This window comes from Bufo bufo, chromosome 2, assembly GCF_905171765.1.
Source record: "Bufo bufo chromosome 2, aBufBuf1.1, whole genome shotgun sequence".
NCBI classification, from domain to species: Eukaryota; Metazoa; Chordata; class Amphibia; order Anura; family Bufonidae; genus Bufo; species Bufo bufo.
The window spans coordinates 653134460-653152107 of NC_053390.1; the positions used below are offsets into that span (position 1 = coordinate 653134460).

General features: G+C 42.5%; 1 protein-coding gene across 1 annotated transcript in view; it reads left to right on the plus strand.

Moving 5' to 3' along the window:
- The window catches only part of FHIP1A (FHF complex subunit HOOK interacting protein 1A), a 327619-nt gene that overhangs the window by 208767 nt on the left and 101204 nt on the right, over nucleotides 1-17648 (plus strand). The window contains exon 6 of the mRNA XM_040418540.1: nucleotides 788-874. Coding sequence (XP_040274474.1) covers nucleotides 788-874 — 87 coding nt within the window. The remainder of the gene's footprint in view (nucleotides 1-787; nucleotides 875-17648) is intronic.

The window sequence follows — 17648 nt, forward strand, 5'->3', positions numbered from 1 at the left end:
ATATGTAATATGCTAATGATATTCACTGGAATGCTGACATTCTATTTGTTGTCATTTAATCATTATTTGCTTGAACTTTTTAAAAATTTCTAATTATATTAGCACTTCCCTTCCCATCAATGGTATTTAGGAATAGGAATAAATCTACATAAGATATTTCAGGCCACACTGCGATATTAGCTTTTATTAATTCCCCTTAGTTGTAGCACAAAATATTAAGATCCTATGGTAACCCAAAGGCAGTATGTTCTAGTTCTGTAAATAATAATGGAGAATAAGAATTACAGTATGTGCTCACAATAAGCACTCTTTGCACCCAGCATGGTACAAGTATGGTCACAAAGCTTCCTAAATAACTGCACATATCACAAGAGATTGTAGTAATCATTTCACTGAGCGTTTAAGAAATATGCATTCTAACATGGCGTTCAGGTTTATGGTCATATAGGTAAGAGATAAAGCATAGACTTGGCTTAGGAATACAACATAAATTGGTAGAACAAAATCCAACACAGTCATATGAAGATCAGTCATCAGGAGTTTCATGAAGGTGCCATTAGACATGGAAGCTGTTTCCTCATCCCATTGGATGCAATCACATAAGTTGCAATCATCTTATGTCTATAGGCACCTAAAGTAAAAAGCTAATTAACAGATATCTTTCTAGCTATATTGACCATATATTTTTGTTATCTTTGGCTCTTTTAGCTTTTGTTAGCTTTTTTGGCGATTAGTCAACCATCTGTTTTATAGCAAGGTAAACTAAGATTGAAATTTCTCTTTTTAGGTTGCTCATCCTCTAATACGTGCTCAGCTTGTAGACTATATTTACAATGGGTTCCTGTTACCTGTTTTGGCTCCTGCATTGCACAAGGTCAGTTTACAAATCTTATTAGTAGACTGAACGTATCTTCTGCTCATCCTACCATAGCAATTAGGTAGGATTTTTTCTCTCAGATGCAGCAAGGGATCAACAACGAAAGGTGGATCAGCAATAAAATATGGAGCTGCCCAGCCTGGTCAGTCTCATAAAGTTGTTAGTTAGTAATTGGCAACATATATATACTTAAAGGGAATGTGCCACCTGTAAATACACTCACCTAAAGAATTATTAGGAACACTTGTTCTATTTCTCATTAATGCAATTATCTAGTCAACCAATCACATGGCAGTTGCTTCAATGCATTTAGGGGTGTGGTCCTGGTCAAGACAATCTCCTGAACTCCAAACTGAATGTCAGAATGGGAAAGAAAGGTGATTTAAGCAATTTTGAGCGTGGCATGGTTGTTGGTGCCAGACGGGCCGGTCTGAGTATTTCACAATCTGCTCAGTTACTGGGATTTTCACGCACAACCATTTCTAGGGTTTACAAAGAATGGTGTGAAAAGGGAAAAACATCCAGTATGCGGCAGTCCTGTGGGCAAAAATGCCTTGTGGATGCTAGAGGTCAGAGGAGAATGGGCCGACTGATTCAAGCTGATAGAAGAGCAACGTTGACTGAAATAACCACTCGTTACAACCGAGGTATGCAGCAAAGCATTTGTGAAGCAACAACACGCACAACCTTGAGGCGGATGGGCTACAACAGCAGAAGACCCCACCGGGTACCACTCATCTCCATTACAAATAGGAAAAAGAGGCTACAATTTGCACGAGCTCACCAAAATTGGACTGTTGAAGACTGGAAAAATGTTGCCTGGTCTGGTGAGTCTCGATTTCTGTTGAGACATTCAAATGGTAGAGTCCGAATTTGGCGTAAACAGAATGAGAACATGTATCCATCCTCTGATGGCTACTTCCAGCAGGATAAGGCACCATGTCTCAAAGCTCGAATCATTTCAAATTGGTTTCTTGAACATGACAATGAGTTCACTGTACTAAAATGGCCCCCACAGTCACCAGATCTCAACCCAATAGAGCATCTTTGGGATGTGGTGGAACGGGAGCTTCGTGCCCTGGATGTGCATCCCTCAAATCTCCATCAACTGCAAGATGCTATCCTATCAATATGGGCCAACATTTCTAAAGAATGCTATCAGCACCTTGTTGAATCAATGCCACGTAGAATTAAGGCAGTTCTGAAGGCAAAAGGGGGTCCAACACCGTATTAGTATGGTGTTCCTAATAATTCTTTAGGTGAGTGTATGTCTGTCAGTTAACACCAGTTAGTAAAGCGTAAAGCATTTCGAGTTTCCTAAATTTGCTCTGTGACCTGTGCAGAGGTCAGGAGGGAGTATTGTGCGCAGTACTGGAGGCCATATCTCCAGAAGGATATAGATACTCTAGAGAGAGTTCAGAGAAGAGCTACTAAACTAGTACATGGATTGCAGGATAAAACTTACCAGGAAAGGTTAAAGGACCTTAATATGTATAGCTTGGAAGAAAGAAGAGACAGAGGGGATATGATAGAAACTTTTAAATACATAAAGGGAATCAACTCGGTAAAGGAAGAGAGCATATTTAAAAGAAGAAAAACTACCACAAGAGGACACAGTTTTAAATTAGAGGGGCAAAGGTTTAAAAGTAATATAAGGAAGTATTACTTTACTGAGAGAGTAGTGGATGCATGGAATAGCCTTCCTGCAGAAGTGGTAGCTGCAAATACAGTGAAGGGGTTTAAGCATGCATGGGATAGGCATAAGGCCATCCTTCATATAAGATAGGGCCGGGGGCTATCCATAGTATTCAGTATATTGGGCAGACTAGATGGGCCAAATGGTTCTTATCTGCCGACACATTCTATGTTTCTATGTTTCTATGTAGATAAGCCTTATTGTGAATGGGGGATCCTGAGTTCTACTCTATCTGTCTATCTATCTATCTATCTATCTATTTTCTTGCATGTGACGATAATGAAATGACTTCTGAAAAGCATTCTGTACAGACCAAGCAGTGGTGCCTATTATTAGGCTTAGTGGCCAGTGGGAAAACGGGAGAATTTTATGTTTTTTGTTTTTAAATATAGATAGTGAGAAGGAAAACTAAAATTAACACCACAAACAATTATTTTTTAAATATGTTTAACATAATAATATAATTTTCTGATTACACATTCACTTTAACATAAAAACAGGGGGTCATTTTTTTATCCCCATGCGCTGGCTGAGGATGCGCCAAAGTTATGTAGAGGTGCAGGCGCTTTGGTGTTTGGTTCTGCTGGCCATGCGACATAGTTTGAATAATGCCAGCTCCCTTGGAGGAGGATTCTGGTGCATCTGGTGTGAAAATAACCCTGGCTGTAGTTTGTTCAGTTTATCACTGTGGTGTCATTCTCCTCAGATTGTATAACACATCTGCATGAGTGTCCGAAAAATTTAATACATTTGTTTTCCCCAAGGATGCTTTGAAACAGTATAGAGATGGGAGATTGGAATGAGAAATAGAATGCTAGTCATGCCATGACTAAGATCGTTCCGATCAAAACTCGTTGCCTATAAACTATCCTTGTACTGTGGAGATGGAATTTTAATAAATCCTACAATAAAGCTCAAGATTTTATTCCAGTGCTAGACATTCTCTCCTTCAAAAGAAATAGAATGCTATGCCAGCTTGTGACATTGAATTTTTTTATTTTTTTTCATAAAAATATGATACAATGATATTATTAAGCATTTATTTGCGTTTTCTATATACGTACTTCATAATTTTTGGAAATTTGTTTCATCCACAATCTTCTAGAACATTTCTAGAACCATCATGCTTTCTCGATTGCTTACATAATGGATTTGAACTGGGAGGATATCATGTCCTTCATGAGTAGTACCACTTGTGACACAGTGAGGGGTCGTGTCTGGCAAGGCAGGTATTTTCCTCCCAGCATGAGCGGCTGGGCTGGTTTCCAGCCGGGTGAGGTCAAATACCGGACCGGAGTTTAAGTGCTGGTCCAGGTTTTGGCAGCACCTGGCTGTCCTTAAATAGACAGCTGGGCTCAGCAGAGATGTCTCTGTTTTTGACATGTGAGGCTTTGTGCCGTGCTGGAGGGCTGAGAGCCGCATGCTGGGGAAACAGGCCCCCTAAAGCCTGCTGTGGACTACTGGAGGCAGAACTGCCAGCAAGGTGACTTGTGTTATATGAACTTTCCATTGTGTGTGAATTAACACCAAGTCTGAAAAGTTACGTGCTGTTTTGTGCAATTGCCTCAAGTGTGAATAAACACTGACGTTTTTAGTTAAGAACTTATATTTTGCCTCTGTACTGTGCCCGCTTGCCCTATCTACCAGAGCGAAAACCCCACACACTATACATGTATATTGTATACAATTAAAAATACAAGCTGGCATTATTGCCAAGGGTTAAAAGGGGTTGCTAAGGGCAATAGTTGTCAGAGTTGGGAGCTTCCCACACACATAAGACTGTAGACCAAACCAGGGTTTGGATGACAATACACTAGTGTGCATATGGGTTTTACGATCTTGCAGTGGACAACTCCTAATAAATAAATGGTCTGTATAATGTGCTTTGCTTCCATCTAAAAAGGGACATTTGAGCGGCGTTGTGTCAGTCTGCTGCTGTCAACCAATTGAAACTGTATGAAGAATTCTCAGCAGTGCTCTTTGAATGACAGGATCTACTTACACTAATTCCCTTCAGCTCCCAAATGTCCTTTCGAGCTAAATGCTATGCACAGTATATAACCCCCGAGCCCCAATTCATCATTGTCTATGGTGACAGTTCTTAGCGTCCACTCGTTTAAAATGCAATACGTTTTACATAATGTAACATAAATGTTCATTTTTAGGGCAAAATGAAAAAGTAACTAAAGATTTTGTATTGTAGAGGCATCAACATTCAGCAAGATTGACTGGAATGTTCTTTAGCCATCATACCTGTGTAATGGTGATGAGGGCAATGTCAGGGGCTCTTGGCAGGCTTCCTTCATCTTCTGTAACACTGACACAGATGTAAATGTTTCCGAACACATGATAATGGGGGAATTAGAAAGTTTAAACACTGAAATGTGCTGTAATCCAGAAGGAGTCCTTCTTATATGACAGAAAGTGAAGTACTTTTGTTCTCTTCGAGACTCCAGAAGTGTGATCAAGCAACTCAATTAGTGGCTATTAAGTGCTCTAGTATGATGCCAAAAGAAATGACCTCGTCAGCGGCAATAATGCTAATACTATGCCTCAGAGGACTGTGTTACCTAATGCAGCTAATCCATTGAGTCTTTGTGAAATACAGAATTTGCAGTTTTTTTCTGTCTTTTCCTATCATTTGTCCGAAGGCTGACAAATTTCATTTTCAAGATGCTTCCAACGGCTAATGCTTTTTCTAAAGTTCAGTGTCATAATAAAAGAGAAGTGCTCTATTTTGAAGCTTTAATTTCAGCTGTCGTGATAGCATTACTGAGGAACCCACCTAACAATTTCTCAGCAGTGAACAGAACAAATGGTCATGGGCAATAATTCAAAGAGAGAAAACAGTCAGGAAGACCATCCATGAAACCAGAAGTAGTTATGGAAAATTGCTCCGAATCTTGGACCACATGCCCAATTACATGCCTCAACAGAGGTATAGTTTTTTGGGTTAGTTTGGATATAAAAAATCACTGTAATCTTTTGTGAAGTTAGGTGTCCAATTTTTTCTATTTGTCTGAACCCCAAATCAAAATTAATTAACACCATGAATATGTGTAAAATAAACAAAAAGAGGCTACATCTCCAGAAAGCAGCTCTGCTCCAGCTCAGAGGGTTCTCTCTCCGTGTCTTCTGATATCCAAGGAATAAAAAGTGTGGTTCCCTGTCCATGGTCACCTGCACTGCTGCCACCACAGCTGCTAAGGGGCTCAAACTCAGGAGGGGCCTGTCCGCGAGGTGGACTGAAAGATTTTATTGTCAGGAACCCCTCAATAGTGGCTGCCTGTCCTGGTCTGAGAGAACTATTTTGACCAGCCACAGGATTGAAGCTTGCATGGGATGAGGTGGTTGCTTGGGGAACCCCATTTAAACATTTGCTGTGAGGACCAGTTAGTTCTAGTTACGCCACTGCTCAGAACACATTACTACAAAAGCCAATTGCTAGATTTATTTCAGAGGGCAGCTCAGGGGTTGTCTCCTTTCTGCTGCATATCCCTCCCTGTCACAGCTCAGGGGTTGTGTCTTTTCTGCTGCTCTCTCCCTGAAACTGTCACAGCTTCTAACGGTAGATATGGTTGGTGGCATTTGAAGGATGGAACTGAGCATGTACGTCCACTTCAGTTACGGTATATTACTGAGGTGGAGAGAGAAATTAGAAAAAGAACAAACAGCAGGTGGCGCTATATAGATACATTTTTTTATAACTCAGTGGCTATTCAAAATTTTTATTAAATGGAATATTTTTTGTGGGACAACCCCTTTAAGTCAATTGCTGTTTCAATCGAACATGTGTTCAAACTAGATAAGTAGAAAAAAGTGGTAATGTGCACAGTGATAGAAATTAGGCTTTTAGTCAATGTAGTTAACTATGCCTTAAGAATTATTTTGCTTCTACTTCCAGATTGGCTTGTATAGTTTATTAAGAAAAGTATTAGAGGTTACGTTTTACGTAGCCTCTATTGTATAATACCCTTCTGTGAAATTTCAGTTTCTTGCGTTCCATATTATTGTCCAGAGATACGGTCGCTGTATCTTTTTGTGTCATATGCATTTTGGGGTAAATTTCTTTTAGGAAGTAGGCTTAACTAGGTAATAAAAGAAAATAAAGAACCATAGAATAAATTTTTCATTTTAACCTGGGGATTCTAAAAACTAAATGCAACAGCAATGACAACACATTTAATTGCCAAATGACCCTTCAGAATGAGTTAATAATTAATTTCTCATTAAACACTCCTAAGTTCAGTGGTGCGGTATACAGAATGTGATGTTACCCTGTTTACCATTAGGTTTCTTTGGTCACTGGGCATAAATTGCCATGCAGTCACTTTACTATTCCCAGAGGTGAGCAGGCTGGCACATTATTGAAAGAATGTGAAGCTATTACTTCTGAAATAGACGTCTGTGGTGTCATTAGTATTTACTAACCTCATTTCCGGGACAGTATGTGAAGCTCGAACACAATAAATATTGTGCTTGTTAGGCAGGAATTACAATGGTGTAATAAAGGGCATGTTATTAAAACTCTTGTAAAGACTCGCTTTCCTGGTTATGCTTGTTCAGTTTTTTTTGGTCATCAACCCAGTTAATCTAAAAAACCCATTGGTCTTTTGACCACTTGTTCTTTACATTTATCTTAAACAAGTTGTCAATTATTAGAAAAATGATTTGCTTTTTTCTCCCATGTCCCGTGCCATGTCTCTCTATAGGCAGTTTTCTTTAGTGAATTTCAGTCTCGTTGACTTGAATGGAAATTGGCTGCTGTACCAGACACCGGACACCGCGATAGACATGGCACTGTCTGGTGGATAAAAGCAAACTTTTTAGGTGAAATTTATCAAAGACCGGCGTTTTACACTAATCTTTAATAGAATTTGCGCTGCTGGAGGATGCGTCTAATTTATGGCAAGGTGCAGGCCTCATCATATATTAGTCGCATTCTCCAACAGCCCGTGCACCAGACTAAACTGTATGGCAGCTCTGAGCTGTAAATGTAGATAAATGAGGATAAATGTGCTGGGCCCACTGGTGCACGGAGATGATAAATCTCATCCTTTGTTCTAATCCTGGGCAGTTCATTCAGGCTAATTTCAGCCATGTGCAGATTTCAGATTACTCTGCTATACCCATGAATGGGATTTTGAAATCTCCATCCACATGTAGTAGAAAATAACCCAATTCTGCAGCTTCGTTTAGATTTTCACAGTGGATTGCAGTGTCTTCAGTGTGCATGGCATGGGTAACCAGCGCATGCGTAGTATCATGTGTACTGTTACGCAATGGAGGCTACTAATGGATGAGTCTAGCCATAGACCCCAACATGTTGGGGTAGCATCACTGTGCTTATTTTGGAGCTGATTGCACCACATAAGGGGCTGGCACTGCCGGGGAAACAGATTCAGACGCCCTGATCACAATATATTAGAAAGCTGATAGTAGTGCTGTTTGCAGAATATTTGTAAATGTTAATATAAAGTGGCCAACCCTTTTAAAGTGGTTGTCTCATTAAAGCAATTTATCCCCAATCTACAGAATAGGGGATACGTGTCTGATTGGCAGGTGGCTGACTACTAGAGCCTCTGCCAAACATGTAAATGCTTCCCAATCTGAATGAAGTGGTAGTCACTCATGTGTGCCGCCACTCCATTTAACTCTATGGGGCTGCCAGAGATAGCTAAACTCTTAGCTACCTCCTGCAGTACACCTGCATGACCACGGCTTCATTCAAACTGGGGTCCCCATTCTAGTGATTGGTGGGGTCCCAGCGCTCAGACCCCTGCTCTCACGCTTCAGTGTGGGAGGGAAACACCACACTGAGAATAGGAGGGAATTCTCAGGCCTGAGAACTAGGGAAGGAAAATGGACACCTCCTAGTGAAAACCCTAACCAAACTCCTGACTGACTACCAGTATCAACAGACCCCAAAGGTAGGTGAGTTCATACGCAGGAATACCTATAGTCCTATGAAGCCCTATAGGACCCTGGTACTAATGGCAGGGACGAGACTACCTGTTCCTCCAAAAGGAAGGACGAACAGGAGTCTCCTAAAGGCCTAATACAAACAATAGGGAAATGCAACACACAACCCATACAAAAGGGAAAGGAAAGACTTAACTTCAAAGGAGCAATGGAATCACCAGGAACTCAGCCGAGATCCAACCACAATCTATCCAAAGGTCCAAACAGAAGCTATAAACCGCACAGCATTGTGGGAGAAGCAACTATAAATAGAGAAGGTAAAATTACCCTAATAGCCACACCTGGGGAAAGAAGGTGTGGCAAGCACCAGAAACAACACAGACATCATTTGATCCAAACGGAAAACATGTCAGATCAAACCACATGCTGCCAGTCTCACAAATCTCCTGTCACCTGTTATGGGAACGTCTGCGACACCCGCTGATTAGATACTTAGGGGGAAATTATCATGTGCGGTATTTTTGGTGTCAGTTTTAAGTCTGTCTTTTGTTTGCGTTGCCTTGCATGATTATGTGATTTTTTTGTAACTTTTTAAGTATTCTAATCTGTAATCCCAACCTACATTTCAGTCCACCTTTGAAAGTGCCAAAGCTCATCAACATTTCACCAAAAGTCGCAAAAAATGTACACATTTTGGAGGCTTGTGACACATGCCTCAAGGTTTATGCCACAAAAATTGCAAAGCAAATTTCATAAATGACCCCTTTAGACTTATCCTGTAGACAGGGGCTAAATTGTCTTAATGGGACAACCAATTTATTGAACAGTAGTGCACAATGGATTAATCCAGGGATATCATAGTTACTATTCATTACATATACTCTACCTTTCCCTTCCAGAACAGAGGGTTCAGAGTTTGCTTTTACATGCCATGCTTCTAGGCAAGATTATTAACTTTAGTTCTTCTACTGAAACCTAAAAGAACTGAACTTTCTTTTGTGCTGTAAGGGCTTAGCAATAGCCAGACTGCTAGGAGAATGCCAGCTGCTGAGAAAACATAGCACGTTCTGTTGTCTTGTACCATGCTGAGGTTCTATAAATCACTGAGCACTGGAGCGAGGGACAGGTATATGTGCCATGCCCTTCCGAGCCCTGGCTATCACATATTTCTGGTTCCTCAGTCTGCAGCATGACATACTTAGCATTTAAAGGGAAACATCATCTTCAGCAGATACCTATGAACATTATTTTATATTATAACGTGACCATACAATGGCATATGTGATTCTATGTAGAGATACAAAGAAAAGTGTTTCTCTGTAATGTTGCTGCCTGAGGTCTCTGTTCACCGTCTGCAACATGGGGAGGACATGTAGGCTGTGTTTCTCACAGAACCATTGATTTGAATAAATGAGTCTTGCAGGTAAAGGACAAGAATAGAACATGCTGCAATTTGTGTGGAAAATCACTCATGTAAACAGGGCCAATTCTAGCATTTCTGCTGCCTAAGGCGAAAAATTAAATGGCGTCCCCCCCCCTTTCCCCTCCCTCAGTGCTTTGTGGCCAGGGGCAGGGGTGCACCTAGCCTTTCTGCTGTCTGAGGTAAAAATTGAAACGTCACCCACATGCCAAATTCTTGACCTAACCCATTCTCTCCAGATCGGCGGGGGCGGGGGGGTTGCGACTCCCCCGCCAATCAGCTGTTTGAAGAGAGGGCAGCGCTAATATATGAGAGCTGTTTTCTCTGCTCTGTTCACCTGCTCACCGCATCATTTGTAGTGGTGAGCAGGTAAACAGAGCAGGGAATGTAGCGTTAGTACAAAAACAAAAATCAGACAACCCATTTAAAGACATACTTGGAAAACATTACATACAGCCCTACAGAACATACAGGGTAATACAGCCCCACATATGTACCTCTTACATCCAGTGATGTCTCCTCTCTGATGTAGATATTCTGTTTCCTCATCTTCTCCATTCAGACCAGACCACCATGATGATTTCTTTCAGCCATCTCTTCTCTCTGCAGAGTTTGACAAACACATCTTAGTTTCTTACTTTCCCATCATCCTCTTACCTTCTGAATACCCCATTCTGCCACCCCTAATACTGTGCCTGCTGTGCTCCCCAATACTACTCTGCAGAAACAGTTCCCTTGAAAATACTGGTACCACAGAGATAGTGCGCCAGTACAAAAAATACCCCCTTACCTTTCAGATCAGACCCCCATATCAAACCTCAGATGAGACCCCCCCCCCCATTTCAGACCAGACCTTCTTTAGACCTCTATTTCAGACCCCATATCAGCCCTCAGATCAGACCCGCATTAGACCTCCATGTCAGAAACCCCCAATCTCAGACCAAACCTCCCATATAGCAGACCTCAGACCAGACCCCCATTAGATCTCTCAGACCTCTCTATTCTTGTTAACTCCTTCTTCAATTCCTGGACTGAGGGGTGCAGATTACAAATATGGATGGCCAGTCTATCTAAAAGTGCTGTAGGTGTCGGTGGCAATTATCCTTTCCACAGTAGTAAAGTCTCTTATGCCATAAACAAGTGAATACCTTATGGACTTGTCATCATGGCCTGGTACGGTTCTGGGTTCTAAGATGTCTGATCTATCTCCCTCAAGGGTACTCTGGCAGTAGAATTCCATCTTTGGCAGATGAAGTCCCAGAGACTAAGGTTCTGTGAACTTGGGCCTGGATAGCAGGAGCTTTCACACATGTCTTCTTCCTTGATCTGCTCAGACTAGACTTCTCAGTTAACCAGAGGCAGACCTGGTACTTCACCCTGGTAATCTAAACCGTCTGCCAATATGCTAATCATTTGGTTGTCTATACATTGCTATTAAATACATATACAATGCAATAAATCACAGAAAATCACTCAATAACATTGCATTAACTCTTGTAATAATAAATATCCATTTGTAGTACTCCTTCTGAGGTACTGTACACCCAGAATAAAGCTTGTATGAAAGAAGGACCCCCACTAAACTGGTCCGAAATGCGTAACAATTTGTCCTGTTATTTTTACAAAGTCGCTGAAATAAAGATACCTTGCACTACTTTGGCAATTGAAGCTGGACTTTTTCAAGTTCCTGAATTCGTGATTACCAGCACTTTCCAGGGGCTGCGTCCGTACTCCTTGCAAAGGAACACGGGTGAGAGCTGCAGACACACCTGTTTTTGCAGTATGATCATTAGTGGCAGAATGATCTATTCTGTTGCATCAGGCATTGGCGTCTGGAAATCCAAATTGATCCATGCCTGATTCATCTTTATGAAGGTTAGTCTCTCAACATTTTGCGAGGAAAGGCAAGTTCTCTTAGGGGTACTAAACACCAGCTCTGCCACACTACTGGCGGGGCAGGAAATCATGCCCATGGCAAACTTGGTCAGTTGCAGCCATGCAAGTTTGCATGCCCAGTAGTCCAGGGGATCTTGGATCATTAGTGACAGGGTGCAGTCCAAGTATGTCACCACCTGCTGGTTGAGGTTCTGCTGCATGTCCTGCTGCTGCTGCTGGGAGGTTACTTCAGTAGGCGGCTGAAGAAAACTGCTCATCAGAGACTCCAGACTGAAGTTGCTGCATATGGAGCTGGTGTTGCTCCTAACCCCCCTTAATCATGGCAGTGGAGCGTAAGTGCACAGGAACCCCTGGTCAGACCTTCCTGAGGATGGGCGATGGGGCTCGTAGGCAGCAACCAACTGACTACACAGTATGTCCATTTTTGCATTGTTCTCAGAAGATCTAAAAAATGACCTTATTTTTGAACTATAGCAAGGGTCTAACAATGTGTATAGCCAGTAGTTATCCCTCTGCTGAATCCTGACAATGCGGCCCCCATCATTTTGCCGACTGACAAATAAAGTGGCCTCCTCAAATAGTCTGAGCAAATGGCTTGTATCACACATGAGCTGCCACTGCCTAACGTGGAACTTACATCGGGGAGTAGACCTGTCCGTCTGCAGCATTAAGAAACCATTGACTGCCTTCCTTTGCTCGTACAGGCCGTCTAACATATGGAGTGTGGAGTGACAACAGGTGGAAACATCCCATATCAGGTGATGGTTGGGGAAGAGCATATTGCCTTTGCAGCTCAAGTAGGGCATGGTTTGCACAGTAAGAATGGCTGAAGTGCATGCACAGTTCCCTAGAAATTTCTAACAGCTCTTGCAGTTCAGCGGAAGACTTAAGAAACCATCTGCCAACAAGATTAGAAATGTGCGCCGTGCAAGTAGCATGGGCCAGCCCTCCCTGATGCAGAGCAAACAAAATGTTCTTCCTGTTATCAGTAACCATGGTTCCTATCTCCATTTGCCGAGGAGACAGCCAGTGTTCAATCTCTTTATTGATGATGTGAAGCAGTTGCTCCCCGGTGTGGCTCCGATCACCAAGGCTGACCATGTGCAGAACCGCATGACAACAACGCCTAGCTTTGCATAGGTGAGATGCTGGAGGACCACTGTGAACTGTGCCTAGAGGGGAGGGAGAAGACAAGGTGGACAATAAGTAGGCAGAGGAGGACATTGGCGCAGAAATCCCAGCATTACAACATACAGGCACCATTGCCATCTCCTGGCCAAGTTTCTGTTCCAGAACGACATTTACCCAGTGGGCTGTGAATGACATATATTGTCCTTGACCATAGTTACAACTCCATATGTCATCGATGGCCAGCGTGAACTCTACTAGACACCGAGAGGCCCAAGGACTGGTCTACCTTCTACTCAACATACGTGTGCAGGGCTGGTACAGCTTTTTTGGAAAAGTAACGTTGGCTTGGGACTCTCCACCTCATTGATACAGTATTATATATACCAACTTACTGGACATACGGATGTATATGGATTATGTGTGAAATTATCATTTAAATATTTTTTTGTTTTTGATGAATATCTAGACCACTGACATTTGACACCTGACAGTTGTATAGTGGGTCTCTTTAGGTGGTGGTATCTATCCCTTGTCAGGGCTGTACAGGGTGACTACGAGGTTCCTGACACGGGTTCTCCCCTATCGGGGCGGCTATTCCATTTTTGTAGGCAGGGTCAATAGCTTATAGGGCAAGCCGGAGGGTCAGATATCTTTTCCTTTTCCTTTTCCCAGCAATTAGTCCGTATATATCCAGCCTAAGTAGATAGAGATTTTAAAGCACTAATTGGGCTATTTTTAATGAATACCATTAAAGGTTATGTTTTATACTGGTGAATGTGCTCTGTGACTTTTTTTTTATCAAATGACACTAGTGATTAATTTGGACTTCTGTTGTCCTTATTGATCAGAACTGTGATTTATTTAAGAAGGATTGTGGCAGAAGTTCAACAAGATGCACATGGCGATATATTAGACCAACCTTTAATACTGAGGCACAGTAAATCTATGTATAAACTAACAGATTAACTAGGATTGTGGCAGCAGTTCAACAAGATGCACATGGTGATTACACTCAACCTGCACTTTCCCTGCAGTCTCCCTATGCTCTCCCTACAATCTCTAAAAACTCTCCCTATGATCTCCCTACTCTGTCCCTGCACTTTCCCTATCCAATATTCTTCTATTAATAGCTTTCTGCAACACTGTCCCTAGCGCATAATCGGTTATCACATCTCTCTCTAAGCTCAGCTCACAGTGAAATGGCAGAGACAGCGCGAGATGAGGCTTTTATAGGGTTGTGACATCACAGTGGATGGCTATCTGCAAATTGACTGGCTGCACGGAATTATGGGTCATATCTCGTTAGTGAGCTTCTTTTTTTCACTTTGTAACAGGAGCAGCAGCCGTTTGAGAAACAAATTCGGATTCATGGCAAATTAAAAATTTTTTAACCACCTGCCATCTGGGCCATTTGCCCCCTTCCTGACCAGGCCAAATTTTGCAAAACTGACATATCTCACTTTATGTGGTAATAACTTTGGAATGCCTTTATTTATCCAAGTCATTCAGAGATTGTTTTCTCGTGACACATTGTACTTCATGATAGTCATAAATTTGAGTCAAAATATTTCACCTTTATTTATGAAAAAATCCCAAATTTACCCAAAAATTTGAAAAATGCGCAATTTTCTAAATTTCAATTTCTCTGCTTATAAAACAGAAAGTGATACCTCATAAAATATTTATTACTTAACATTCCCCATACAGTAGGTGTTTGTGATATTGTGCTTTTAGCACGACAGCGTCGCGCTGATACTCGGCGACATGGTGCCGAGATCTCGCACTCACTGGAATAGTGACAGCACATCCCAGCAAGCGCGTCATAGAAGCGACGGGAGATCCGACTTGGATTCCCGCCAATTCTACACGTGTGCGGCGTTTGTTATGAATCCTGAGGGGGAAGTCCCATGCCGGATTTTAAATAAAAATCCGGCATGGGTCCCCACCTCAGGAGCATACCGGGCCCTTAGGTCTGTTATGGGTTGTAAGGAGAGCCCCCCCTACGCCGAAAAAAACGGCGTAGGGGGTCCCCCTACAATCCATACCAGACCCGTATCCAAAGCACGCTACCCGGCCAGCCAGGAAGGGAGTGGGGACGAGCGAGCGCCCCCCCCCCCCCCTCCTGAGCCGTACCAGGCTGCATGCCCTCAACATGGGGACAGGGTGCTCTGAGGTGGGGGGGGCCGCAGTGCGCCCCCTGCCCCAGAGCACCCAACCCCCCCATGTTGAGGGCATGCAGCCTGGTACGGCTCAGGAGGGGGGGGGGGGGGGGGGGGGCGCTCGCTCGTCCCCACTCCCTTCCTGGCTGGCCGGGTAGCGTGCTTTGGATACGGGTCTGGTATGGATTGTAGGGGGACCCCCTACGCCGTTTTTTTCGGCGTAGGGGGGGCTCTCCTTACAACCCATAACAGACCTAAGGGCCCGGTATGCTCCTGAGGGGGGGACCCATGCCGGATTTTTATTTAAAATCCGGCGGGGACTTCCCCCTCAGAATTCATAACAAACGCCGCACACGTGTAGAATTGGCGGGAATCCAAGTCGGATCTCCCGTCGCTTCTATGACGGCTCTGTCTCCATCGCGGCAAGCCAGCTCGGCGCTGGCTCCCGCGATGGGGCTCGTAGGTGCTCAATCTCGCCGAGAAAGAGAGCGAGATTGACACAAAATCGGGTTCACCTACTGTATGTCTACTTTATGTTGGCATCATTTTGGAAATGTCATTTTATTTTTTTAGGACGTTAGAAGGCTTAGAAGTTTAGAAGCAATTCTTCAAATTTTTAAGAAAATTGCCAAAACCCACTTTTTAAGGACCAGTTCAGGTCTGAAGTCACTTTGTGGGGCCTACATAGTGGATACCCTCATAAATGACCCCATTGTAGAAACTACACCCCTCAAGGTATTCAAAACCGATTTTACAAACTTTGTTAACCCTTTAGGCGTTCCACAAGAATTAAAGGAAAATGGAGATCAAATTTTTAAATTTCACTTTTTTGGCAGATTTTCCATTTTAATCAATTTTTTTCTTTAACACATCGATGGTTAACAGCCAAACAAAACTCAATATTTATTACCCAGATTCTGCGGTTTACAGAAACACCCCACATGTGGTCATAAACTGCTGTATGGGCACACGGCAGGGCGCAGAAGAAAAGGAACTCCACATGGTTTTTAGATGCCATGTCCCATTTGAAGCCCCCTGATGCACCCTTACAGTAGAAACTCCCAAGAAGTGACCCCATTTTGGAAACTAGGGGATAAGGTGCCAGTTTTATTAGTACTATTTTTGGGTACATATGATTTTTTGATCATTCATTATAACACTTTATGGGGCAAGGTGACCAAAAAATTGGTTGTTTTAGCACAGTTTCTATTTATTAATTTTTACAGCGTTCACCTGAGGGGTTCAGTCAAGTGACATTTTTATAGAGCAGATTGTTACGGACGTGGCGATACCTAATATGTGTACTTTCTCTCATTTATTAAAGTTTTACACAATAATAGCATTTTTGAAACAAAACAATTATGTTTTAATGTGTCCATGTTCTGAGAGCTATAGTTTTTTGTTTTTTTTTGAGAGATTTTCTTATGTAGGGGCTCATTTTTTGCGGGATGAGGTGACGGTTTTATTGGTACTATTTTGTGGGACATACGCGTTTTTGATCACTTGGTGTTGCACCTTTTGTGATGCAAGGTGACAAAAATTGCTTGTTTTGACACAGTTTTTTTTTTTTTACGGTGTTCACCCGAGGGGTTAGGTCATGTGATATTTTTATAGAGCTGGTTTTTACGGACGCAGCAATACCAAATATGTCTATTTTATTTTATTTTTTCTATTTTTAACATTTTTTTTTCATTCCTTACTTGGGGACTTTTTTTTTTTACATGTGAAACTTTTTTTTTTTTTTTATTATTTTCAACCTTTTATTTTTATTTTTTTATTTTACACTTTTTGTCCCCCATAAGGTCATGCAAGACCTCTGGGGGACATTTACTTCACTTTTTTTTTTCACTGTTGATTTCTCCTGTAACTGGGGCTGACATAGTAGCCCCAGTTACAGAAGAAATGCACCCCTAGAGAGGCTGTTCAGCAGCAATCCAGCGCTGTACAGCCTCAGAGCAGGGCTGATCGAGGTCTCTGAGAGACCTCACACAGCCCCTGCACTCTCCGGTCCCGGCGGTCACATGACCGCCGGGCCGGAACAGGAAGCTTCCTGCTCTGCATACACAGCGCTCGGTGAGCGCTGTGTCTGCAGCGATCCTGAAGGCAGGGACACCTGGGCACTGTCCCTGCCTCCTCTCTGGGTTGCCCTGCTGTCACTGACAGCGGGCAACCTGATCAGCAGCTGCACGATTAGCGTGCAGCTGCTATTTCTGAAAGGACGTTTTAAAACGTGCTTTCAGAAATAGAGGTCCACCCATAGGACGTTTATATCCTATGGGCGGACGGAAAGTGGTTAAACTTCGGATCAAATTCCGCTTCGATTCACTCAACACTAACTGCTATGTACATACCCTAGTTGAGTTTATCTACATTAAACTGCCACCTTGGAATATTGGCCATCATTCTGCCTCCCTGCCTTGGTATCCACACTAACATTTTCTTTCCATGTGCTATCTGGATTTCACCCGCATAGCATACATACATACCCGTGAAAGTAAACGGTACAATTCACATGTAAAATCACAGTTTGCACCATTCTCCTCCGTT